This window comes from Gekko japonicus, unplaced genomic scaffold (assembly GCF_001447785.1).
Source record: "Gekko japonicus isolate JY-2015 unplaced genomic scaffold, Gekko_japonicus_V1.1 scaffold63, whole genome shotgun sequence".
Classification (NCBI taxonomy): Eukaryota; Metazoa; Chordata; class Lepidosauria; order Squamata; family Gekkonidae; genus Gekko; species Gekko japonicus.
Window position 1 is genome coordinate 903,442 of NW_015168654.1, and position 22,865 is coordinate 926,306.

At 43.1% G+C, this 22,865-nt stretch overlaps 2 protein-coding genes across 2 annotated transcripts in view; both read left to right on the forward strand.

Annotated features, from left to right (window-relative positions):
• The window catches only part of KIF3C (kinesin family member 3C), a 64,227-nt gene extending 63,990 nt beyond the window's left edge, over positions 1-237 (forward strand). The window contains exon 8 of the mRNA XM_015415162.1: positions 144-237. Within this exon, the coding sequence (XP_015270648.1) occupies positions 144-237 (94 nt within the window). The remainder of the gene's footprint in view (positions 1-143) is intronic.
• An 11,670-nt stretch (positions 238-11,907) lies between these two features.
• Positions 11,908-22,865, forward strand: part of ASXL2 (additional sex combs like 2, transcriptional regulator) — a 106,667-nt gene continuing 95,709 nt past the window's right edge. The window contains exon 1 of the mRNA XM_015415121.1: positions 11,908-12,088. Within this exon, the coding sequence (XP_015270607.1) occupies positions 12,032-12,088 (57 nt within the window). The 5' untranslated portion in view covers positions 11,908-12,031. The remainder of the gene's footprint in view (positions 12,089-22,865) is intronic.

The following is a 22,865-nucleotide window of genomic DNA, read 5'->3' on the forward strand; positions in this document are numbered from 1 at the left end:
ATGGGATCATTGGACTCTCCTGTGGCAGTTCTCGTGTGGGGACAAAATAGTTTCAGCAAAGTATGGCTTGATGTGAGGGTGGGGAGGGGGGGGAAAGGAGACTCTGAGATCATTATTTTCATTCTCGTTCATGCTCTTCCCAGGTGCCAGAGTCCTCGTTCTCTGCCATCCTCAGCGACACACGTATCCCTTGCCTCCAGCTCACAGAAACCCTCCACAGCACTGGTTCACAAGTAACACCCCTTCGCCCTTCCTTCGCACAGGGAGGACTGTGCTCCTTCTCCCGACACTGGCTGCCTCCGAGAACACGTGGTCCAGGGACGGGCTTCCCCTGCACTAACTCTTCTTTGTCTTTAGCTACTTCTCGTGTGTTTGCGTGTCTGTTAAAAGATGACGGCTTCCCTGGGGCCCTTGTCCCCACCCCCCCACCCCCGGGTCTGTCATTCTATTTATTTAACATATTTATTTATGGTGTGTCTTTGTGACGATGCGGGGTTCCAGACTGAGCAGCATCTTCGGTTAGTGAGGAGCACAGCACCGACTGCTCCCCTGCCAGTGGAGTGGCTGCACAACGCACAATGTTCCTAGAAGAGGACTGTTACTTGCCCATCACTCCATTGATGCTCCCTTGAACCCCCTGTGGCAAGTCACTTATTAGTGGGGAGGAAGCCGAACAATCTGCACTTCGCTCTGGTGGCCGTGCGGCGCTCCCTCCGTGTTCTTCAGGATTCCAGGAGTTGTGGTCCGCTTTGTTGTATCCACTATGCAGTTGGGCAGGACTTGGTGGCAGGAATATGATCACATCAACCATAGAAACTGCTTTTGTTCTTGCAAGAAGAGCATCAGTCGCATCTTAAACTTTCTGTTCACCGCTGTCATTCACAAAGCTGGCTCCGCTGTTGTACAGAAGTGCAGTGGGCACGGATTATGCAAGCACTGTTTTGGAGGGGGTAACCAAAACATCTTTATGAGCCCTTCTCACTTGCCCCAGCTTCAGACAGAGGCATTTTTCATCCACTTAGTGACTTTAAAACCAATTCCGTCAAGGTCATGCATCTACTGTCTTGAAACAGAAATCCTCTATATTCTCACTGGGGAAGAGACAATCTGTAGATAAAAATCCAACCAGGCATGTATGGAATTCCCTGGTGGAATGGAAGGAAACCCAAAACTCAGTGATGACCTGCAGCTGAGGATCAGACCAGATGAGATGCTGGGGAATTCCATGAAGGGAGCTCCTAGCATTTTTTTCCCTTTCAAATAGCTGGCGTGCAGGATCCCAACTTGTATGCAAGACCTCAGTACAGAAGGAAAGTATTAAGCCTTTTCCCTTCCACCATTTTCCCTATCTGAAGCACATTCATGGGACTGCAATTTGTCCCACTGGACAAACATAATGGAATTTGATATACAGTTTTGTTTGCACTGAAAAACAAGCCCACAGAGTTGTTTTGGGAAGGAAAATGGTGAAAGGGACACATGAACAAATGAAGCTGCCTTATTCTGAATCAGACCATTACTCCCATCAAAGTTATTATTGTCTACTCAACCTGGCAGCAGCTCACCAGGATCTCAGCCAAGGACTTTCACGTCACCTACTCTCTGGTCCTTTCAACTGGAGTCAAGGCTCAACACCTCATCCAGTTGTAATTTAAATTGGGGTCCCACATGCCAGCTATTTAAAAGGGGGGGGGACCCACTGCAGACTTTATACATGGAATTCCCAGAGCCCCATGTAATTTTCCCGAGATAAGCCAATTTCGTTCAGTACTCTGAGGACTTTTTGGGTTGAGCTGAGGTCAGCAGGGAAAAGTAGAGAAATCAGGGAGAGTGAGGTGAAGTATTCTACTCTAAAACATCCTGAACTGCTCTGTGTACCCATGTGTGCATTTCCCTTTGCACCTGTAAGATGCTGTAGATTACCATTGAGCCTGTAGGTTGCCATAGGTTACTGCTGAACATGGGCTATCTAGAGGAAATTGTTATATTCCATTTCCCATCTAACTCTATCACTAGTGCAAGTTAATTACAAGTTCATAATCACCCATTTCTAGAATCCAGCTGGGGGCAACTGCAGCTACTTCTACTCAGGCTGCAAGGTGCAGCTACTGCTTTTGCCATGAACTTGGCTTCTCGTAGTAGCTGCTAATTCTTCAGTCCCGGGCAGCTACCATGTTTCCGTGGGATACTGCACATACATAAACCCCACAGCATCTAAGATTTGCAGCCACCATGAGTAGCAGAGAATAATACAGAAGCAATGGTGACGTGCGGAGAGGTGGACCTGATGTGGGTGGATTTATTTAGAAGAGGAAAGAGAGAAAGCACAGAGACCTCCATGGCCCAAAATTATATGTTCAGTGCTTACAGCAGCTATGTTATAGAAGGGGATTGTCCACTTTCTGAGGCCATAAAGGAAAAGAGATGTCTAGTGAAAACGGGATTTCTGACATTGAGTGGGGCATACCCCCAAGTAATAGCAGAGACCCATGGCATGTAATACTAGAGGGCGGGCAGATTTTTCCTATTTAGGTCTAGCTATCAGTCACTGTAAGCGAGCCTCAGTTTCCATCTTCCTGTTGCCTAGCCATTGCTGGTATATTCCTTCCCACAGATTCTGTGGACATTTCCACTTGTGTTCACACTCAGTGTGTTGTGCTCAAGATTGTTTAACAAGGATTACTGTATTAGCCTTTCTTTAATTACCTTTCTGCTGTAAGAGGGTGGTAGAACGATGCACCCATGTCATTTTACAATGCATGCTTGTGGATGAATCAGGATTTGAATCCTTGTTTTGTGACAATGAGAACCGAACTGGGAGTGGTAGTTATTCCTGATTTATTAGTGTGGGCCAGGGGGATTTTACTTATATAGTATCTGCTTCTGAAAGCCATAAGCCACTGCAAGGTGGCTCAGAGGATGGGAAGGGAGAGGGAGGTTGTCCTGTTTGGCAGCAAGGAAATGACAACAGCCTATTTCCTAGAATGTTCTGGTCATGATGCAGACAAGAGAAACATGCGGGGGGGCCCACAATACAGTGCTGTGCAGTTTCACTGTACAGTGTGCCAGTCTGTCCTTGAACGGCTTCCCTCGGGGCTCTCATTCATTCTGTGCGCTTTGCCACTTGTTATAGCTGGTGGCACTCTAATCATGCCTGCCTTGTTTTCCCTTGGTCCTGCTGCACATGGCGTAGAAATTGTGGTGGCCAGAACAGGAGTACCATCAGACACCACAAGAAATCGAGAATGTTTTGGGGACAATGATGGGGGAAGGGGAAGAGGCTTGGTGAGTCAGTCTGAGTGGGTCCAACATATCTTTCAGGTCACTTACTGAAGAATAGTACAGCTGTTAGAGAAAAGTCCCTTTCCCATCCTCCTTCACCTGTCTGCCAGTGGCATTTGAACGGACTCAGTCAGTACTTCCTTGCCTTTGATTTCCAGAGTCTCTTAAACATGTGCATTGCCCTGGAGCTGGGATCAAGTACTTCCAGATGGATCTTCTGGGTTTACCATACAGCACAACGGCGACGCACAGCAAGGGGGCTTGAAACATTTCAGGTCTGGCCAATGCCATACCTGCAAACCAATTGCTCAGAGCCTTTAAGGTATTGCCAACCCTACTGTCTTCTTGGACATGCCAATAACTGGGCTGTTTCTGCCCTTTGGACTTTGTTTACCATGGGATATAAAGAGATGTATCTGGTGGAGACACGTAGCTGAGCAGACCAGCCAGGACAAAAGACATCCATCCTTCCCAGTAGCAAAAGCTGGAGACATCCGTTCTGCTTGATTCATTTTCTATACCATTGCAACAGAGGCTGTTGCCATAAAAGATGCACAGGAACGGAATTCTTTACACCCAGCCTGGATCTGAACTGGCTGTAAATGGGTTGGGGCCAGATTGTATCTCCTGCCCTATGGATTTCGACTTAAGGAATTTGGCAGAGTCTCTCCACAGCTAGCCCCTCCCTAGTGGTGATGCCCTTGTGCATACAAGCAAGGGGCACAACAAGCTACTTCTGACGCCAAAGTGCCCCTTCGATACTCCCGCCACGTATAGTGTCTGAAGATCTCTCGCATTTTGGTTCTCTGTCCACTGCTGTGCTGCCAATAACCTCAGATAACTTCCTAGCACAAAACCCAAGGACAATGATTAAGAAATTCTGTTATTTAAGACAAGAACAGCTAATTTAGCTGTGGCATCCCTCCTGCCTCTGTCGAACAGGCCGGGGTGCTCCCAGGGCCTCACTGCATTGCTGCGACAACCTCAGATGTAAATTTCTGATGTTCTTTGTTCTTTGTATGTTGGCAAGTCTGTATTTACATATGAATGTGTGTGGTGGATGCGTATGTTGTGTGGGTGAGTGTGGGTGTCCACTCTGGGAAAACTATGAAATTACTGTCTATGTGGGTGACTGGAGAGGGGACAAATTCCAGAGGGTTTTTTTTTCACAAAGTGGGAGGGATTGGTTGATTGGCAAGATGAGGGCCTCAACTGGGACCAAAATCTTTGTGCCTGTTGCTGTGGTGGTTTATTTAGGAAGTAAAAAATTGGTGTACGTTGGCCCATGCTTGTCGCTCTATACATATGAATATACAGGACATATTATGCATAGCTATATTATACATAATTTACTGGCAGAGGTCGTTGTCCCACGCCCCCTCTGGTTCTGGATGGTTAAGCTCTTCAGTACTCTGTAATGTTGCTTTGATTTAGTGCTGTCCCAAACAGTGCTCTGGCAGCACCATTCCAAAAATCTTGATCATGACAATAAAGGAATGAGCATTGTTGCGAGAAAAGAGTGTCGTGTCATTTATTTGCACCTCTCATCTTTTTGGGGAGAAGAGTATTTGCTCTACTGTACCCCACAGTGACCTGATTTGGGTAGCCCAGGCTAGCCCAATCTCGTCAGATCTCAGAAGCGAAGCAGGGCTGGCCCTGGCTAGTACTTGGATGGGTAGACCACCAAAAAAATCCAGGGTGGCTATGGAGAGTCAGGCAGTGGCAACCAAACTCTGCTTATCTTTTGCCTTGGAAACCCTACAGGGACAACCATATGCTGGCTGCAATGTGATGGCACTTTTCATCACCCCATAGTGACCAAAATACACTTCTCCAATGGGTTCCCACATGATGAGCTGCAGACTCCAAGCTGTAGAGCCATGGGCAGTGTTCCCTCTAAGCTGAGTTAGAGTGAGCTAGCTCACAGGTTTTTAGCCTCTGGCTCACACATTTTTGTCTTAGCTCAGGAAGGATGGCTCCAGAGCAAACTAACTTATGCAAATTGCTCGCTCACAACTTTCATGCCAGTAGCTCACAAAGTAGAATTTTGGCTCACAAGACTCCACAGCTTAGAGAGAACATTGGCCATGGGTCCCTGGTATCTCCTGTTAAAATGTAGTTGTTGATGTGAAAGAGCTCTACAAACACTGGCAAACCACTGTTAAAGTAGACAATACTGACCTAGATAGACGAATGGTCTGACACAATATAAGGCAACTTCTTGTATTCCATTATCATTACGCACAGAACTAGCTGCTTCCTTCTGTTATTTTCACATGCTGAAGCCTGTGAGTTACTGGGGTTTTGGCATGGTGACGAGCTAGTCTTGTGACTGCTCACCAGGAATCTGCTGCCACGTCCTATTAACTGGTCCTTCATGCTTTCCCAATCTGTTTCTGCACCAGCATCTTAGTGGGAGGGCCTGGACTGTCAGTTTAACATCTCGTGGAGGGGTTTCAGCTGATGAGCTATCTGTCTGATGAATCTGGTATGTCTAAATCTGCAAACGGAGTCATCATTTGTACACTGTAAACAGTGGTGCAGTTGGGTAATTCTGTAGCTAATGATTCCCTCCCCCTTGCTTTAGGTGGTAATACAGACTTCAAATGCTGAGTGCACAAGATGGCGCTCTAGACTTCTATTCTGAATTCTGGCCTTGAAGGTACCACTGGCTGTAAGGAGTCTTGTCGTCCATTTTGAAGAAAAGCCTCAATTGTCATGGTTCTGACAAGAGTTTGAATATTTGCAGGTAGCACTTGTAGAACATTCAAGCATGCCTACCTAGAACTTAATCTGATGCTTTAGTGCTAAAACAAATAAGAAGGAACTATTCTGATGTATGTGGCTTCATGCGCCATACCTTCTTGTGGATATCACTGAAGAAGCTCAGGACTTTGTACTTCGAAGTCCTTACCTTGGACCTGTGGTTACTCAGGTGCAAGGGAAAGACATCCTACACATGTTCAAGGGAACCTTTCTGTTATTACTTCACATTTTCCAAGAGTGATTTTCCCTCTTGGCTTTCAAAACAAGCACCATGTATGAACCTACTACTTTAGGTCTGCTGCTTCTTTCCTTCTACTCTTCAGAGGTGCCTTGCAATTATATGGTCAGATGCTCCTCTCCGTTTGTTAGTGCTATGGGGACACCTTGTGGTTGTTCTCCTGCACTGCATCAACTATCCTTCTGGAGTCTCAGATAAAACAGTTCCAAACTACAGACACAAAAGGGCCAAGTGTTCTTTATACCAACCTTAAACCAGTTTATTTATATTGGTCTTGGCTAGGAATAAATACAGTTGTTAACTGTTCAGACTGAACCCAGAACTAGCAGTAGTACTTGACCAGAGTTCCAAAAAAGCATCATTCTAGCCAATGTCCATCATTCCTTCACTGCAATCTGGGAGAACCGGGTTTGATTCCCCACTCCTCCACTTGCACCTGCTGATGTGACCTTGGGTCAGTCACAAGCTCTGGCACAGCTGTTGAAAAAGAGCAGCTTATGCCAGAGTTCTATCAGCCCCACCCACCTCACAGGGTGTCTGTTGTGGGGAGGGGAAGGGAAAGGAGTTTGTAAGCCGCTCTGAGATTCCATGTGACGTCCTCCTTATTGGGGAGGACTGGTTTCCCTTTAAAAGTGTTATTTATTTTTTTCTACTATGTATATACGGCTGCCACCAGGAAATTTAAGGCTTTCCAAACCTTTATACTTTTACTTCTGCTCTTGCTAGTTAGGTAGACCGAGTACAAGGCTTATGAGGAACTATGTGGTCATGAGGAAGTATTTCTTTCAGAGCTGGTATATTTGAATAAAAGAGGATTTATTGAAACAATTCATAAATAAAAGGGTGGAACAAGGTATCTAGTAATGTGTAATAAATGAACCATTGCTTGGTGTATCACACACAATATGCTCCCTTACTGACAGGGATCTTTCAGGTAACTTTGTAACACTTTAACTCAAGGTCATATATTTTCACTCTTTCTCTCCAGTTTATTAGGACATACAGCCTTTCTTATAACTTGTCTTCAATTAAACGTTCATTTACTTTTTCCTATTCTCTCAGCCTTCCTTCTGTTTCTCACTGAACTAACTTTTTCCATACAGGATTGCTTCTAACTTCCTTCATACCCAGAACTAACTGAACTCCACAACGGTCAACATGTAACTGTAACTCCTGACTGACATACCTACTCATCCACTCATTTTCACTTCCAAAACCCCTCCCCCTCTCTGTCAACCACCAATCATACCATGCTTGCTTCTCTCAACCACTCTAGTCTACTCACCACCGCCATGCAACCAAACTTTTAAAGACACACACACACACATAAAACAAGGAATCATTACACTCCAAGTGAAGGGCGGGGTATAAATCCAATCTCTTCTTCTTCTACACAAAATTTCTAATGCATTTCTTGGATTTCTCATGAGAATGGGCAAAAAGCAGGATTTCCACATGCTAGCAGGAGATGAAAAAGTTGACAGACTAAGAAACAGTGAGAAAAGACTGATGGCCTCAGTAGAAGGTCCTAAGAAAGAGTTAGGCTTATGTGGGGGTGACCCATGAGCATCCAGAGCAAGAAAAGACTGACAGGTTGCAAATTAGGAAAAATATGGAATCTCTGCTATCAAGTCTGATGCCTGTCTGATATTGCTTGGCTTATAAAGCAAATGAAAAAATTTCACAGTGCCATCTTATGCATATTTACCCCACTTTAAACCAATTGCTTTACTTGATTTTAAATAGGTTTTTTTCTGTGTAAGAGATGGCACAACTCAGATTAAAAGACATTATTTGAGAAAAAATGCTTAGAAAGCCCTCTGGCAGACTTTCCATACATTTCCTTAGGAATCTAAATAATAAAATAAATAAATAAATCTATGAGTCAGGATGACGAAGCCAAAGCAGCCACTGAAAAGCTTGTCTGCTAGGTCAGGGTGAAAATCATCAATATATCTCATTTGCATCAATATATCTCACGACTCCATCTGTGGATACTTAAATACAGATATTGGAGCCATGAACAGATATAACAGATCTTTCTACAAACTTGAAAAAAACCTCTGGGTTGCAGAAAAATCTGAGATCTGAATACACACACGGGAGTGGGAACTCTACAAAATGACAGAAACAGCACATCGCTATAAGGCACAAATGCCCTCAGTGGCCATTGTTTGGCAACTGCTGCAATATTGCCAACCTTCAAGCCTTGGTTTCTGTCATAAAAGGGGGGCAGAGCCCTTTCTAGGGCTGTGTTGGCTTTTGAGGGAAGACTCTTGTGGCCAGGCCTTGCAGCACGCACCAGATGACTTGTTACACCTGCCCTGCATGACTCACCCAGGATTGGTTGCTTGCTACTGTTCAACAGCAGATACTCCATGAAAACCAATTATGGTGTAGTGATTAGATATTTCATACCAGGATATGGAAGACCCAGGTTGAAATCTCCTCTCTGCCATGGGAGCTTGCTGGGTGACCAACTACAAACTCTGAACCTAACCTAGCTCACAGGGTTGTTGTGAAGATAAAATGAAGGACAGGAGAATGATGTAAGCAGCTTTGTGTTCCCATTGTGGAGAAATAAAGTAAATAAATAATAAATACAGTTGGGGGCAGATAAAAGGTAGATTGGTTATTGGGTGGAAAGGAGAGAAGGGAGCAGGGGCATTTGAGAATATGGGGACTGCCAAGAGGAAAGAAGAAACCGTGTGAAGAGAAGGGTATACGGGGGAAATTATGGTGTCCCCCACAAATCCTTGCAGGTTCCCCACTGTACTACTTGGCCAGCCCTGCTGGCATCACACAACTTAGTCAAAGCTTTCCCAGGGAACAGGCTGACAGGAGCAGGGAAGGAAGGAGAATTGAAGATGCAGGCAGATCAGGGTGAGCTGCCTGGTGGGTGGGAAGGAGATAAGGAAGAAGGATAAGGGGAGAGGCTATGAGCGCTTTCAGGAAAAGGAAAGAAGAAATAGTGGGGGAGGAGAAAATGAGATGCCCTTCACAAGGCCTTGTGGGTCCTTCACTTGATAAACACTGTTCCTCATTCTCCCCTCTTCCCCATCTAAATAAATCCCCAATGACCACTTGTCATTTAACTCGGTTTTGTTTTTTGCAGCCTTGGCAGAATTGCTTTCATGCTCCAGTTGCTACCAGGCTGGCAGTCTGCTAAGGGTCTTATAGGGTAAGGACTGGAAAGCAGTTAGGCATTTAGCCTGCAACAACAGCAAAACAGGGTAAGCAGAAGCTGTTCTATGCCAGTTCACATGCAGAACATGAGAACTTTCATTCACACATAGTAACTTGTTGAAGAAAGTTGTTCTAGCAAGGCAATCCAACAAGCCATCTTCCACAGTAGGGTCAGAAGCCAAGGCAGAGATGTTTTTCTCTCTGATAATCCATTCCAGTGTCTTCAGTGAGCCAGAAATCAACCAGCCCATAGTTTTTCCTGACTATGCAGTGCAGCCAGATAGATCTATCCACAGTACTGGATAGTGCTGGCGCTATCCAGTATTGTGAATAGATCTGGCTGCACTGCATTGTCGGGAAAGACAAGATGGGCATCTCTGTTTTGTTTTGCTGTGGGATTGCTTTCTTGGGGATTGTTTTAGCGCGCCTATCTTGGCAGAGGGCGAAAGCTCTACTGGAAAGGGGGGGGGGAGAAATCATGTCTCTGTTGTAATAGGGTTGTCAACCTCCCAGTGGTGGCTGGAAAACTCCCACTATTACAACTGATATCCAGGTGACAGAGATCAGTTCACCTGGAGAAAATGGCCACTTTGGAAATTGGATTCTATGGCATTGTTGTTGTTCAGTCGCACAGTCGAGTCCGACTCTTCGTGACCCCATGGACCAGATCATGCCAGGCCTTCCTGTCTTCCGCCGTCCTTTGAAGTTTGCTCAATTTCATGTTCGTTGCATCTATGACACTGTCTAACCATCTCATCCTTTGCCGTCCCCATCTTCTTTGACCTTCAATCTTTCCCAGCATCAGGGTCTTCTCCAGTGAGTGCTCCCTTCTCATTTGGTGGCCAAAGTATTTGAGCTTCAGCTTCATTATCTGGCCTTCCAGGGAACAGTCAGGGTTGATTACTGTTAGGATTGACTGATTTGATCTTCTTGCAGTCCAAGGGATTATATCCATTTAAGTCCCTCCCCATCCCCTCGCCCCAAACCCCACTGTCCTCAGGCTCCACCCCCCAAATCTCCAGGTATTTCCCAACCCGGAGCTGGCAACTTTACTGCTGTACCTTAATTTAGGGTGCTAGGTAGGTAGTGGGTTGTGGCTAATAAAAGCATCAGTATAGGAAATATTATAGAATTAAATCTATAAGACAGTGTGTGTGAAAAATTAAAACTCTGAAAGATTCCCTCTCCTCACAGGATGCACAAACTCCTAGAATTAACTCAAAACTATTTAAAATTCATATTCCCTTATTTGATATGCCAGCAGTTGAAAGTTGGAGAATACAGGTGGGTGTTTTTTTAAAGCTAGACAACAAATGCACAATTGTTCCAGTCATAGATTCAACAATTCTGTGGAGATTTTTGAAAACAGTTGCCTGACTTTTAAAAGTTTTATATTTGCTGTTTTTATAGGGTTTTTTACAATTTCATTTATATTGTAAGCCACCGTGAGTTCCACCAGGGAGAAAGGCCACTAAATGTTTTAGATAAATAAAATGGGGGTGATTTATTTACCTCATAAAAATATACAATTCATGTTACTTAGATCTAAAAATATTCTAGTGCCACCAGAGTGGTGCAGTGGACTCTAATCTGGAGAACTGGGTTTGATTCCTGTCCTCCACCTGAAGCCAGCTGGGTCACCTTGGGCCAGTCACAGTTCTCTCAGAGCTCTCTCAGACCCACCCATCTCACAAGGTAGCTGCCGTGGGGAGAGGAAGGGAGGTGACTGTAAGCCACTTTGCTACTCCTTAGGGCAGAGACAAGCGGGGTATAAAAAACAACTTCTTGTGAGATAATCTTGTGGAAGCACTGTTATAATATAGAGAATTAATAATGCAGTTTATAGTTTTTAACATTTTAACGTTCGAGTAGGTCATGTTAATTTTTGACTGATTCGACCGCATCAACTCGCCGCAGAACAAAGCAGAGAACCAACTGAGGCGAATAACGGCTGCATTAACTTGTGCGTGAGGAGAAGCCGTAAGAGGACGTTGGGGAGGGGCCACCTGTCGCCCCCTTAGGAGATTCGAAAGTACAGAAGCAACCGTCTATCAGCGCGCGCAGGTAAGAGTTGACAGCATGGAGTCCAGGAGGTGGAGAATTCGGTGCGCAACGAACTGTACACGTGAACCACGCGACGGCTCGTCTAATAAATTCACGACCAAGGATTGGGGGGGGGGGGCTTACGCCTTTCGTGGCAGATGCGCTTGCGCACTGCTCTCATCCTCGCCTTTCGTCAAGGGCGGAGCCTCTTGACCGTGTGGCCCTTCCCTTTTCTTTTCGCTCCTCCTCCTCGCTTCCCTTCCCAGTCGGTGGGCGGGGCCACGCGGTCAGTTGGCAGGCAGGGCGAGGAAGAGTGAAGGAGGTGTCACGTGACCGCTGTAGGATTCCCAACATGGCGGCGGGGGGAGCGGCGGGTGTCGTGAGCCTCAGGATTTAAAGCAGCGGCCCTTCCCACCGACTTGAGTGATCCCGGGCCGGTTTCGGGCACGTCTCTTTCCCCTGTGGTCTCGTTCATTTCCCCCCTGCTTTGCTCTGCTCCCCCACGACCTGGCCGCCATGAGGGAAAAGGGCCGCAGGAAGAAGGGCAGGACCTGGGCAGAGGCCGCCAGGACGGTACGCCAAGGGCGGAGGGAGGGAGGACTTGAGGGAAAGGGGGAGGTGGCTGCTCGTCTGGATAAACTGGTATTTGTCGTCCCCCCCCCCCTTTTGGGACGTACAAAATCCTTCGCTTTCCTCGAAACTCATTTCCTAGGGCAAGTTTCAGAAGCAGATTGCCCCCTCCTCCAAGGATCTGTCAAAAGTCCCTGGGAAAGCAAATAAGCTTCGTACGGAGCTCGGGGGAGGGGGGAGAGGATGGGGTGCGTTCAAGTAAGGAATAGGCGAAGCGTCGATGGTGGAGGGTCCAGGTTTTTGGTCGTGGTGGTGAAACTAGAGTGCTCACTTTTTAAAAAGTCCTTTTAGCGTGGCTGATCTGCCATGTATGAGAAGTGTGTTTGATCTGCTGGCCGGATTGTGTTTCTGACCACCTGCCTCTCCAATCCCCACTAGCTATGATCTTGTGATAATTTGGGGTGGTTTATAATTTAGGCTTATCTGTAATTGAGGTGGAATTAAGATTTTTTTGGGGGGGTGTTATTCTCTAGCCAAGGGAAGTGATTATTGACATTTCAGTTTTTATATGACTGATCCTTTTGGAACTGTCAGAATTAATGGTCTCTCTTTCTCTCTTGCATGTTGGTGACTGGCACAAGCCTATGTGGGGGGAGGGGGAGCAGCGTAGAGGAGGCTAACTCCTTAAGTGATGGTTTATCTTTCAACTATTAATGAGGAGGTGCTGTCAAATCCCCACCACCACCTTTCTGGAAACTCATGACAATCATAGCACCCTTCTGGATAACATATTAGGCTGTTGCATTGTTTCCCAGGCCACTAGGATAATATCTGAATATTTAAGGTATTCTGAGCTTTTCAGGAGAGTATAATAATGTATTCATTTAATTTAAAGTATAATAATTTGTATTCTGTAGATTTTTTTGTGGAAAGGGCTCCTGGTGACCACAGTATGCAAGGAAAACTGACAAGTGAGATGACAGAATATTCTGAAGAAGTTTTCTCACTACATAATGGAACTGGGAAAGAAAGAATGTCCCTTCTACTAAAAAAGAATGTATAAACAAACAGGACCAATCAGTTTCCTTTAAATTTGTTATAGCTTTCCTCTTAAGAGACCATCTGTACAGTTTTTGACCTTGCATTGTTTTTATATATATCTTCACATTAACCAGGTGCTAAAAATGGTTTTGTTATCCCTTGACTGTGTGAATAGAGATGGATAGGGCATATTATACATTTCTTTGTTCCCACGTTGGTAATATGAGGATTCTTTAGGGTGTATGAAGTAGCTCTTTGTTGGGTGCTCTTGATGACAGTTGTCTCCCTCTCTAGGCTGTCAGGGTGGCAGTTGCTTCTTCGGTCCCTTCTTACCTGTTTCTTTGAGTATTGTGCATGTCAATGGTGGATGATGGCACTACCTATTCAAGCATAAGCTACTGCCTAAACTTATGCATAAAGTAGATTTCTGTGACTTCCTTGCATTAATTTATTAATAGTCTCATCCAGTTAAGCATAATTAAGCCCACTGAAGTTAACAGACTTCAGCGGGTCTGTGAGGGTTGCATCTTTAGTAAGCGGTACTTGAGTAAATGCAAGTTAAGGCTTAACTTGAGTAAATGCAAGTTAAGGGTTGCTAACATTTCTGATGTCTTGTTACTCTAGTAATGTCACTCTAGTAATGAATGGTTACTTGAGAGAACTTCTGATCTTCAGCTGAGGATAGATAAGAAGAAAAAGGTCCCTGGACATGTGGGATAATGGGTGCCTCTCTATGTTTCCCTTTGACATGTGGCATAATGAGATGGAGATTGGGTGTGTGTTTCATCATGGTGCTCAGTTTCTTTATGTTAATACTGCTGAAAACTTGATCTCAGATTACATCATCTGAGCTGAGGACTTTCCGCAGCTGTATAACTTATTGACACTGTAAATGCTGCATAATTCTTCTATGACTCAAATATTCCTTTTTTATAGATTACAAAGACAGTGGACATTAGGATTCTTAGCATTTGAGCTTTTTGGAAGCACAAGTTGTGATCATTTCTCTTGTGCAAAAATGGTCTGTCTGTATTGTCAGCCAGCCCTCATTAGTTTCTCCTTGGGAGCTCAGAAGGAGTTCAGTTTGCTTTCCCTGTTATAAGAATTCTCTTTCAGTCTACAAAATATAAGTGTAGCTTTCAGCAGTATAGGGGCATACTTTCTGATCAAGTATCATGGGAGCGCTTAAACAGACCTATTACTTGCGTATTTGCCTAGGTGAAGTAGTAGCTGTTCTTGGTAAGCACCTGAGTGGCAATTGCTCCTTCCTCAAACAGGCAAGTGTGCACACTCTGTAGAGTATTTCATACATAGGTGCCATAGGACTTTTCTGTACTGCAGTAATGTGGCTGCACATGATAGTGTTCAACCACATTAGTGTCCTGTCTGTCTTAAGAGTGAAGGCATATATGTTTTGGTTTTTTAATATTGTTTAGCAAGCTTCCTCTGCAGTCAAAAGTTTTTTGGCAGTCAAATATTTTAATCTCGTAACAGAATATGTAAAGCAGTGTATACCCTTGATCATTGAAAGTCCTGCCAGAGACGGGCAGAATTTTAAAAGGTCATTTTTGTATTCATTTATATTTTCACAATCTGTACTGTATCTGATGGTCCAAGGGTGGTTTGGCATAGTGGTTACAGGGTAGGACTAGGACATGGGACAACTGGATTCAAATTCCTCACTCAGCCATGGAAACCTGCGTGGGCCTGTCACAATCTCTCACCCTAACATGTACACAAGGTTGTGAGGAGAGGGGAATTATGTGGAAAGCTGCTTTGGGTCCCCGATCAGGAAGAAAATAAAAAATAGCATAACTGTAGAAGCGTGTTTGTAGCTGCAGTTGAGAAGCTTCAGAAGCAATTCTGATCATGTTTTCCGGGTAACTGGAGCTATTTATCAAGAGTTTATTTCACTTTAAAACACTGTGTAGGGTGTTATCCATATTACAATAGAGAGCAGATTGCTAAGATGCATAGTGTTTGTTCTTTTAACAAGTATCACATAAATCACTTCTTCATATTAATCATACGCAAGCAGGGATACCTGGAAGAAATGCAGAAACAGTGAGGCAGAAATAAGACCAGTCTTGTTTAGGTAGGATGTGATTGGACACCTCACTCTGCAGAGTGGGAAAGAAATGGTCAATTATTGTAGATGTTTACTACATGTCTTGGACCCCTCCAGGCAAGACTGCTAGTAATATTGCTTGAATGTCACTGTTTCACTTTCAGGGCAACAGGTCATAAGGGCTGATTAGCTCAAATTGTTAAGTGGGTCCAAGCATCAATGTTTGAATCACCAATTTAGTATCCATCATTGCTTGCTCTACACAGATGAAAAAAAGAAGCAAAAGCAGTTTGTAAATATGTGTTAGAAAATCAGGTCCAGGAAGCCTGCAGATTATTTTTTTCTCCCATAATAGCCAGGGTGCATCTCAGTGCAAATTAGTTCCTGGAACTGACAAGCGTATCTTCCTAGAAGGCTCATTATGGAAGCTTTAATAGATCTGGAGATCTGACTATGCACCTGAGTCATTCTAGAAATCAGTGGCAGGAGAAGAAAATTCAAAGGCAACTGGTTCACTAGGCTGTCAAGACTTATTTGTTGAACATATGATTTTGTTCCTAATGGACCCACATTGAACCACACTTCCAGTAAGGAATAAATATTGGATTTAGATCAGAAAAACTAGGCTTCAATTTTCTGTTGGCCATAAAGATCAGACTAGGTGACCAATCATTGGCCAGTGACTGCTTCACAGCCTAAGCTACCTTTCATCTTATCCTAAATGGGATTTGGGGGGGGGGGACGACAACGACAGACACCATCTTGAGCTCCTTTGAAGATGGGTAGAATGAAAAGGTGTAATGGAGTGGAGGAACCAGTTTAATCCATATTTATTTATTTAAAACATTTATTAGCTGCCTTTCTTCCTTGCAGAACTCAAGGTGGCTTACAGTATACAAGCAGTAAATCTTGTGTTTTAGTTTGCAAAAGTCATTGTTTGAAGATAAATATATACATTTAGAAATCTACAAAAACAGTACGTCACTTATGTATGGTGTTGCTGTTTAGAGAACTATGTTTTGCAGTGTTGAATTGCATGACAGTACATCTAACTGCTTGACAAGCAGAGAGCTGAGTCATGATTTTGCAAGTTTCAGTATTCAGCATATCGATGAAATAGCACTGCATGGCACATCTGTGGGATTACTAGTATGTTTGCAACAAGGGATGCCAGTTGAAAATGTGGTTGCAAAATTGCCCTGAAGAAAGCAATAATAGAGTTTACAGAGCAATCTTTGTATGTTTCGAGTGCTTATAAGTGATCTTCTGTTATATCTCTGTTAGGTGGGTCAGCAGTATCCCAGTTATTGTAAATTGGGGGCTGAGGCTGAGAGTGATGGGTTGCTAAGACCACCTAGTAAGAGCTCATGTCTAAAGAGAAATTTAAACCAAGTGTTTCTGGCTTACCTCTCCTGACCAATATAACCTCTCGAGTCAGAGTGCTTAATGTTCCACTATTAATTCTCTAGCAAATAGAATGAGTGTCAGAATCCCGCAGAGCACAGTGGTTTTGATTTCGGATGATAGAGCACTAGTATGTGGCTATATTAATAAAATATTGGTCTGCTGAACAGCTAAAAATGCTTCCTGTTCTCCACAGGCTGCCATTTGCTAGCCAAGTACAAAAGGGGGGACAACTGTCAATGCCATGATTCTGTAACTGTGCCACACTTTGCTCATGCAGGATTCTGCTTTGAGTGCACCATTCCATGTCCTAAAAGTAGCAGTTTTTTTTCTTGAAGACCAGAAGGCCTGGCGTGATCTGGTCCATGGGGTCGCGAAGAGTCGGACTCCACTGTGCGACTGAACAACAACAGCAACAAATTATTTCTTTGAGAAAGCAGTGGTTTCCTGTTTGCCCATGTTCACAACTTCCTAGCCAATTAAGATAATGCATCCAAACAAGAGGTCACCACCCAGGCCCTTTGGAGAGCTTTGTATTGGGGTCTCTTTCTTTTCCTATTATTTGTCCTCTAAGTTTTGCTTTTTGGTAAAATTGTGCAGCAGATTAACTTCAAAGAATCCAGCTTTACACTAGAATTCTGAATGTGTCATAACTGAAAAGTCAGCAAAAAAAGCATGCAGGATCGGGTAGTTTTCCCAGGGAAATCTTGTCTTCCCTCTCTATGTAATCTGAGTGTAGTTTATGAGGGTGTTGTGTGCAATATGGTCATGGGCCTGCTTTTCCACTTGGAGCTGTCCAGCTGTGGGATGCTCTTGAAATCACTTGTAGGGCTGGTAGAGCATCTCCAGACAACAGCCTGCTGATGTAAGGTTATGGTTGACTGGTAAATGTGTTCTTTTTGAATCTTCAGACTATTGAGGATTTAAAAGTTATAGGAAGCCAGAAATATATTCGTCTGTCTATTTGGCTTGTGTGTTAAGTCAGTGATGCTTAAATTGCACCTCCCTGCCCCAGTAAATGTCCTCATGATTAGACAGTACAAGCTGGGGGGTGTGTTGAATATAGCAGCATGAAGATTTGGAAATCCCACCCCTCAAGGTCTCTTCTCCAGGGTCCCATAAACTCTCAAAGGTTTGAGAAGGCTAATTCCACCCACTGACCCCTATTGCTCTGTCTCCAGATATTCCATGTCTAAGTGGCATGCTCAGCCTTCATCTTGCTGCCTTTCCCCTCCTAGTTAATTTATAAAGTCATATTTCCCCCCCTACATGCATTGGGAGATTCCCCGAATATGTAAAAACCTCTATGTTGTCAGTGGGTAGTCTGACTTTTCTGCTGTTAAGATCATGGGGAAATCTGATATTTTTATTATGTGATGTCTCATTGTATTGGTTAATTTATAAGGTGAGGGTGTAATGGTACAGCCGAGTCAGTAGTAAGATCTGAGGTAGAACAAATGGGTATATCAATATCCCATTGTTATCTTTAAAAGCCATCCATACATCATGTAAATAGGTTGTTTTTCTTTTTTATAGAAGCACTAACAACTACCCTTCGTGTACTTTTACCACCTATTTTTCAAGCAGTGTTTATTAAAAAGGGGGGAAAGATTTTCATTAACATTCATGCTAGGCATCAGCCTCACCTTGGCCAGCTCTCCAGATTTTTGCAGGATTAAAGAATTAAAATGTGTGAGAACTGGTACTCTTTCTTTTTATGAATAAAACTGTATTTCCATAATGTCTTTACATATAGAGGCCTATATGTAAGACATTTTGGAAATGCATGCTTTGACATTCTCCCCAAACCAAAACTACCCATCCATTTTATAGCAGTGCATGTAGATGTGTACATGTAGCATGCTGTTGTGTACAGAGATGTGGATTAGGTTACTTATCCAAGGCTGATATTAAAGGGAAATGCAACAAGACATCTCTGACCTCCCTGAAAGCGTGTGCTGAGATATACCATTTGAACAAAGCAATTTCCTCCGAATCAGCTTAAGGTGATGGGGCAAGAAGGGGAATAGTCACCCCCTATCAGTGTAAACCAGCCTACATCATTGGCTAGAGGATATTCAGCCCACTAATGTCTTTGCCTCTGAGGGCAGAAAGGATCTTTTATCTTTCCTTGAGTTTTGTGTGTTCTCTTCCATTTGTACTGCATCAGCACAATCTGAGAACCACTGAAATAGAGACACTGACATTAGAAAACTCCTGGTGGAATTGTGTATATCTTAATAGTAGCCAAGTGCAATAATCTGTGTCCCCCCTCCGTGTGGCAGTAAACCTCCTGGTAGAATTATGCTCCCCCCCCCCCATAATGCTAAACATCCCTGTGGAATTGTGATTTAGCTAGAAGGCTACTGTCCCAGATGTTTCATATTATAACCCCCAGCCTTTCTCTTCCAGAGTCCTGTTAGGCTGAGTTTGGGCTGTATTTCATTTCAGATTTTAAAGAGGACAATTCTCCCTTCCTCCTCTCTCCCTGTGGTTTTGGCGCTTGTTGACAAAATGCTTGGATAGTGAGAATGTTGCAGTAGATTAGTGTGATAGCTTGATTGAACTGCAGGTCCCAAGTGGATCCATGCAGACAGAGGCTTGGCAGAGCTTAAATTTAACAACCGAAGGAGAGCCCAGCATCCAGCTTCATGTAGCAGCCAACTAGTTACTCTGGAGGTCCAACAACAGAGCATAGAGGCAAAATCATTCCCATGATGCTGCCTCTCAGCACTGGTATTCAGAGGCTTCCTACTCTAAGCTCACAGCCATCACTAAATCCACAGGTTACAAATTCCACAAATTTAATTATTATTTATTTATGTATTATATTGGACTTTGCACAGCAAGGCTCAGAGCAGGATAGAAGAAGAGAAGAAGAGATTGGATTTATACCCCGCCCTTCACTACCCAAAGGTGTCTCAGAGCAGCTTACAAACTCCTTTCCCTTCCCCTCCCCACAACAGACACCCTGTGAGGTAGGTGGGGCTGAGAGAGCTCTTGACAGAAACTGCTCTTTTTTCAAGAACAGCTCTTATCAGAACTACAGCTTGCCCAAGGTCATCCAGCCAGGTGCAAGTGGAGGAGTGGGGAATCAAATCTGGTTCTCCCAGATTAGAGTCCGCACACTTAACCACTACACCAAACTGGCTCTCTTGGAGGCACTCCTGGACCTCCTGGATACAACAGGTTAAAACAGTAATCAAATTATTAAAACAATGCCATACAGTAATAATCAAAATTTAAATCAGATGGCGTCATTGGCACTAACCACACAGTCTCCTGGTGGGGTTGTGCAACTGTGTGGTTTATAAAGCTGGTATGCCGTGTAATGGCTGGCGGAATTGGGGAAGGGAGTAATTACACAGTGAGTAAAGAAGTGTTTCCTTTTGTCTGTCCTGAGTCTGCTGTCCATCAGCTTCATCATAGTTTTTTTTCCTCAGTGCCATTCCTAGTAATTCCCAGTGTGGAGTTTGCCTCTTTCACTGGGGTTGCACACTGAGCTGACATTTTCGCCTTCTGGTCCACTGCAGTCCTAAGATCTTTCTCTCTCAGTCTCAGCCAGTTCAAACCCTATCAGCATATATTTCATTTTAGGATTTTTGTGTGAATGTGTTTTACTTTACATTTAACAACATTGACGTTCATTTGCCACATTGTTGCCCACTTGCCCAATTTTTATTTATTTACCATATTTATATCCTGCCTTTCTGCCCTCACAAGGGCCACCAAGGCAGCTAACCATTTAACAAATACGTAAGATTATGTTTTTCATTATAATGGTTTTATAATATAAAAACATACATCATTAAAACTAGATCGAGTTAAAAAACAAAGTTAAAATACATACAAAACATAAAAAACATTGGTTAGGATCACTGAGGGAGTGCCAGAAGAAAAAAAGCAGTCTTCACTCATTGGCAGAAGATGGCAACAGAAGGGGACAGATGACTCTCCCTGGGGAGAGAGTTCCAGAACTTTGGTGCCATAACCAAGCAGAACTCCTCCTGAAGCTCTTCATAATCTGCCTTTGTTTTTACCATCCTGAATGATTTGGTACCATCCACACTACACTGCTCACCCTTAATTCCGAATCGCTTGTGAATAAATTAAATAGCATTAGAAACAATACCGATCCTTATGGTTACCCTGCTGCTCTTCGCTCTTCATTTATTCCTACTCTCTTCTGTCATTTAATCCATTTGTAATCCATAGGTGGACTCATCCTCTTATCCTGACTGCTAAGCCAGTTTGGTGTAGTGGTCTAACTCAGTTCTGTGGTATGTGTATTTTCAGTTAAGTCATTTCTACAGTTGTCCGGCTGTTAAAGAAAGTTTAATGAGGTCTCTTACGCCCTTTGAACAGTTATTAAAATGTAACCCTTTAGGCTATAAAGGTAATATCTCTATTCTGTATACTATCTTACTTCAATTGACATACAATAAGCCACCATCCTACGTGAATAGATGGGATAAAGAAAGTGATGTGTTTATCACCCTGGAAGAATGGTCTAAAATTTGGAAATTTCAAGCTAAGAATACAATGATTAGAAGTCAGTTATTCAAAACACTTTCAGGGTGGTACTTAACACCAGTTAAGGTTCACCATATAACAAAAAAAGCTTCCCCCAATTGCTGGAGGGAGTGTGGGGAGCCGGGCACCTACTGGCATGTTCGGTGGCAATGTAATACTGTACAACTTTTTTGGAAGGATATTATCTCAGTTATTTATCAGATAACTAACTAAAGTATTTTAGAACTAAAGATTCTAAAATATTTGGCCTCAGTTAGATACCACACGCTAACAAAACCCTTCTGGAATACCTGTGCGCAGCAGCAAGAATGACTTTGGCGAAGTTTTGGAAGAGCTCTAGCCTAGTTTCAATTAATAGTTGGATTTTGAAAGTTAGTGAGCTTTGTATTTTAGATAAGATTACTGAATCTCTAAGACAAAAGAGTAATGAAAATGTTACAGCAATATGGTTTAACTTTTTTGAGTATTTATCAGATAAAGAAGAATTTGTTTCAACGCTGAATGCAATTCTTGTAACAGTTGAGAATTCGGAATTTATTACTGGCTGATTATTTTTTTTTTAGTCTTGTTTTCCTTTTGTAGTAGTTTCAATTGTAATTGTAAAGTTTTGGTTTTCTGATTTCTGGGGGTTTTTTGTAACAAAAATGTAGTATTACAGTTGTATTTTTGATGCACTTGTATTGTAATCTTTTTTTTTTGGTAAACAAATTTTATTTTCAGGAATACAACATATAAAATTAAATCATTTCATTCTATCAATTGTCTACCCCATTCCCAGTTCCTCCCCTCCCTCCATTGGCTTCCCACAATGCTTCCACCCCTGCTCCAAATTACTTCATATCATCAACAATATCAGTTTCTTATCATTACAATCTAAAGATAACATCATTTGACTTAATATTGGTCTAAACATATTAAGTTTTGTTTCACATCCCAGTTCTTTTCCAGATATATTTTAAAGTCACTCCATTCTTGAAAAAACACGTCGTCTTCTTTGTTGTTCAATTTCTTCGTGATTTTGTCCATCTCCGCCATGAACAGAACTTTTTGTATCCAGTCCTCAATTTCTGGTACTTTCTCTGTTTTCCAAAATTGTGCATAAATCATTCTCGCTGTTGTAATTAAGTACCAGAATAAAGTCTTTTTAGTTGTATTGACTTCTTCCATTTTCAATCCTAAAAGCAGAATTTCCGGTGCCTTTTTAAAAGAGCATTTCAAAATTTTTTGCATTTCATTGTGGACTTTTGTCCAAAAGTCAACTGCTTTCTCACAAGTCCACCACATGTGGTAAAATGAGCCTTCATGGCCACTTGTATTGTAATCTTGTTAAAAGCATTTAATAAAATATTTTTTAAAAACACAAGGTATATATTCAACAAAAGCCGCTTACTTGACAGGGCAACTGATAAGTGAGATGGAGTCCCTCTGGATTGTAGCCACGCTGCCTCCCTAAGCTGGGACTCCTGAGAACCCAGCTGGAGTCAGCTGCACCATTACTGAGCGAGTGGCTTCATCCAGGCAGGTCTTGCTAATACATACCAGTTTAGTCCTCTCAACCAGGACAAACTCTTGGTTTTCAGTTCTTTTGTTAAGAACTGACCAAACATCTGACAGTATAAGCTTACAAGAGGTAAAAAAAGCCAATGTGGCAGCCTGGAGCTCCAGGTTCTAATACTTCCGTGGTTTGGGGTATATGTCTTTTTTTGTTTTTTATACCCCTGCTTGCTCCCCAGT